This window comes from Dipodomys ordii, unplaced genomic scaffold, assembly GCF_000151885.1.
Source record: "Dipodomys ordii isolate 6190 unplaced genomic scaffold, Dord_2.0 Scaffold120, whole genome shotgun sequence".
Classification (NCBI taxonomy): domain Eukaryota; kingdom Metazoa; phylum Chordata; class Mammalia; order Rodentia; family Heteromyidae; genus Dipodomys; species Dipodomys ordii.
Genome location: NW_012267336.1, coordinates 2,544,854 through 2,549,011, shown reverse-complemented (window position 1 = coordinate 2,549,011; position 4,158 = coordinate 2,544,854). Strand labels below are relative to the sequence as shown.

The following is a 4,158-nucleotide window of genomic DNA, read 5'->3' as shown; positions in this document are numbered from 1 at the left end:
GTGCTGAGGAATCGAACCCAGGGCCTCAGGCATGCAAGGCAAGCGCTCTACCACTGAGCCACCTTCCCAGCCCCCACTTCTGGTTTCTTGATGGTTAATTGGAGATGAGAGTCTCATGGACTTTGCTACCCAGGCTACCATGATGCTTAAATCTCAGCCTCTTGAGTAGCTAGGACTACAGGTATGAGCCGCCAGTGCCTAGCCCAACCTGGGCCTTTTATACCAAGTGAGAGGCCCAAAATGCCTCAGGCCACAGGAGGGAACTAACCCCATCTCAGAGAGACTTGGAAGATGGCTGGGGGGAGGGGGGGAGATTCAGAGCCAAAGCATAACTTTGGATGCAAGAAACTGGCCAATCTGTGGGCATCCACTGGGGGTTTGGTGATTGAGGGGCTTTGGGTGGCCTCTCAACCCAATTTGGGCCTTCATTTCTTCCCTGGGAAATGCAGACCCTCCGGCCCTGCCTGCCTCCCAGGCTGCAGGATCGTGGGATGAGAGAAGGGGCTTGGAACCCCTGGAGAGCTAACACTGCCCTTCCAACCTGCTGCTTAACTGAGGGGGACAGGGAAGGCTGTCGCAGGCCTGCGACACAGCTGCCCCAAGGGGCACCTCCACCACAAACAACAGAAATGGCTTCTTTGATCCCCAGTCAACCTTATTCAAGGGCACTGTGCCCAACCTGCCCTCTGCTAGCTGCTGGCTGAAGGTTTACACAAGAAGAGATGCAAATAAGACTCCTTGGTCCGCCTGCTGCCTCTCACCCACCCACCCCTTCTCCCACAAATCCTGTTTAAATTCCTGCTTTCCACTCCATCTCAGGGGAGAAAACAATTAACTGTAAAGTCTCAATAATCTACAGAAACACCAAACTAAATGCTTTTCCATTACCTGCATGGATCCCTTCTCTCCTAGCTTGTAAACTATGGCCATTCTTCTCAAGGGAATTGGAGGAATGGAGAATTATAATAATAGCAGTAATTATTATAATTGATTGATTAGATGTCGCAGTGGTATTGTGGTTATGCAGGAGGCTGTGCTTAAGGTCAGGTGCGTAAGTGTTTAGAAAGGAAGCATCGCTTTAGCCTAAAGTGGCTCTGCAACAAATCATACATGTGAAGAAAACTGGCAGCTACAAATTGTATGTATTAGCCACACTGGTAGTTCACACCTGTAATGAGTTACTCAAGAGGCTGAGATCTAGGAGTGTGATTCAAAGCCAGACCAGGCCAGACAGTTTATGAGTCATGTATCTCCAGTTAACCAGAAGTGAAGGTATGCTTCAAGTAGTAGAGCACCAGCCTTGGGTCAAAAAGCTAAGCCAGGGCTGGGAAGTTGGCTCAGTGGTAGAGTGCTTGCCTTGCATGCATGAGGCCCTGGGTTCGATTCCTCAGCACCACATAAGCAGAAAAAAAAATCAGAAGTGGCACTGTGGCTCAAGGGGTAGGGTGTTAGCCTTGAACTGAAGGACAGCACCCAGGCCCAGAGTTCAGGCCCCACAACCGACAAAAAAAAAAAAAGCTAAACCAGAGCACAAGTCCCTGAGTACAAGCACATACATGCATGTATGCCCATGCGCGCATGCATGTGTGCGGGCACACACACACACCCACACACCACACACAAAGTAATTTTGTGTTTTCTATTCTTCTATATATATGTATCTTTTTTCTTATTCTATTTTACCATGTTGCTGAATGAATTCAGGGCCTATGACATGATAATCAAACTCCTTACCACTGAACTGCTATACCCACATTTACTTTTTAATCTATCTATCTACATACACACACACTTGTTTTATGCCAATACTTGATCTTGATCTTGAACTCAGGGCCTCTTGCTTGCTCAGCTTCCTTGCTCACAGCAGGTGCCCTGCCCTTTGAGCCATGCCTCCAGTACAGCTTTTTTTGGGTTAATCCAAGAAGGAATGCCCAGGCTGGCTTTGGGCTGTGGTGCTCCAGGTCTCAGCCTCCTGAGTAAGTAGGCTTATAACTTATTAGTGTCTGGCTGACACATCTATATATTTTCAAATGATATAAATCCTGAAAGATTGAAAACAAAGTCCTATCACCAGGAACACCTAAGACCAGGAGCCTTTGCCAGCACACGGTTCAGTTCCTAAGATTCCCCTCTGTGAAGTCATCTGTGGCCAGGAGCCACAGGACAGGTGTGAAGGACCAGCCCGTGTGTTCTCAGAACCACCCTCCAGGGTCTCAGCGATGACGCAGAGCAAGTGCTCTTATTCCGTGATGGCCACCTGGTGGCAGGCAGAAAGGACTCTGAGGATTGGCACTCACGGTCAGGCTTTTTGGGGTCCTCCTTTGGCGGGGGGCCTGAAGCCTGGGGAGAGATGTCCAAGAGTCTAGCACTGCACCCTTCGATGGGCAGGGGTTGGTGGCCATCAGAATCTTGAGCACCTGGAACACAGCAGATAGGAGACAGGTCAGTGGTTCTCCTGAGACTCTTGTCACCCACAGCTCAGCGGGCCTGCTGCCCCCCCCCTCCCTGCCCATCCCAAACGCCAGACATGTGCCAAGATTTCCATGGCAAAGGGGCTGCTCAAGTCAGGGCGTCATGGAGTTTGAATTCAGGACCTGGGCACTGTCCCCGAGTTCTTTCACACACACTACCACTTTGAGTCATCCACACCCACTTCCGGTTTTCTGATAGTTAATCGGAGATAAGATTCTCACAAACTTTCTTTCCCAGGCTTGCTTTGAACCATGATCCTCAGATCTCAGCCTCCTGAGTAGCTAGGATTACAGGCGTGAGCCACTGGTGCCCGGCACCCCAGCAAATGGAGGACTTTTACTCTAGGACCCCAAAGTTGGCCTGAGAAGGATCTCAGGACCAAAGGCTATAGGGAACAATCACTCACACAACCCCCTACTGCAAGTTTAGGCCCAAAGGAGCCAAGTCTAGGACCAGCACGTCAGCAGCCATTTATGGATCACTGGTGGGATAGGAAGGGCTTCCCCATCCCAGCCCCTTCCTACTTCCTGGTCCCCATCCGGGCACCTCAGAGTTAATAACATGTAACAGTGCAAGGGTTGGGCCAGCTCATCCCTTGTCACAGTAACTGTTTTATCTCCATTGAGTGGATTAGAATAATAATAATAAAATGGAGGCTCCCAGAGGGAAGTCCCTAGCCCCAGACCACACAGCCCACCACAGTGGAGTCTGGAGTGGCTCGATCTCTAGTGCTCAGCCACAGTGCTGCTCTGGGTTAGAAAAATATTCCCAACCTCCCTGTCTCCTCTGTTGAGAGACACCCAGGCCTTGGGCAGTGGGGTCTGGAAAGGGACCATTCAGTCTGCTCACCCCTGCAAGCCAAGCCCCGGTCAGCCTCCACAGGTACCCCAGCCTCGTGGCCTCTGGCCACCTGGTTGGGGGCCCCAAGGGTTTCTTCAGAATCATGTTTCCTGTGTTTCTTGCGGTTGGCTTTCTTGTCCTGGGCTTTCTTCCTGAGGGCTGGATCCTCTGCAGCCTCTGAGGGCTCAGTGGGCTCCTCCTTCCACTTTGGCTTCCTATGGGTCTTGTCTTTGGGTTCCTCAGAGCCTGTCCTGAGGAGGAGGAAGTTCAGAATGCTCTTCATCCACCCCTGCTGGGCCCACCCTTGGGCCTTGTCCTTCTTGGAGTCTTCGGAGGGCCTTTGCTCCCTGGCGACCAACTCCTTCATCTCCTCTGGGGCCAGGGCTGCAGCTACAGTGCCCTGGGCCTCTGCAGATAGAGTGAGGCTCTCGGAACATCTGGCCACATCGCTGGCCACCCGGCGAAGCGCCCGCTGGCGGGGGGTGGTGCGCAGGGAGAGGCACTGGCAGGCCACGGCCTCTGAGTCCCTCCGGGGGGCCTGTGACCCGTCCAGAGACCCGGCTCGCCTAGCTGCCGGGGACTTCCTTGGGCCCCTCCGGTCCTCCATTGGGCTACAACCAAAACAGACAGCTCCCTTAGGAAGGCCGGTGAGAACGGCCAAGGCCAGGACCCACGCCCCCTGCCCTGCTGTGAGTAACTGTCCCCTCCCAGGGACAACTGTCCAAGGCTGCCGACATGTTCCCCCAAAGGAGCACAGCGTCATTATCCCCATTTTCTAAAGGAGAAATTCAACTGGACCTCACGGCTGGTCCCTGGAGGACACCATAGCTTCCTGGAGAAATCAAA

General features: G+C 52.5%; 1 protein-coding gene across 1 annotated transcript in view; it reads right to left on the bottom strand.

Moving 5' to 3' along the window:
* The window catches only part of LOC105995743 (chromosome unknown open reading frame, human C6orf222), an 11,453-nt gene extending 7,534 nt beyond the window's left edge, over positions 1 to 3,919 (bottom strand). The window contains exons 1-2 of the mRNA XM_013029583.1: positions 3,322 to 3,919; positions 2,298 to 2,417 (exon numbers count right to left, since the gene is read on the bottom strand). Coding sequence (XP_012885037.1) covers positions 2,298 to 2,417; positions 3,322 to 3,919 — 718 coding nt within the window. The remainder of the gene's footprint in view (positions 1 to 2,297; positions 2,418 to 3,321) is intronic.
* Between the last annotated feature and the right edge of the window lie 239 nt (positions 3,920 to 4,158).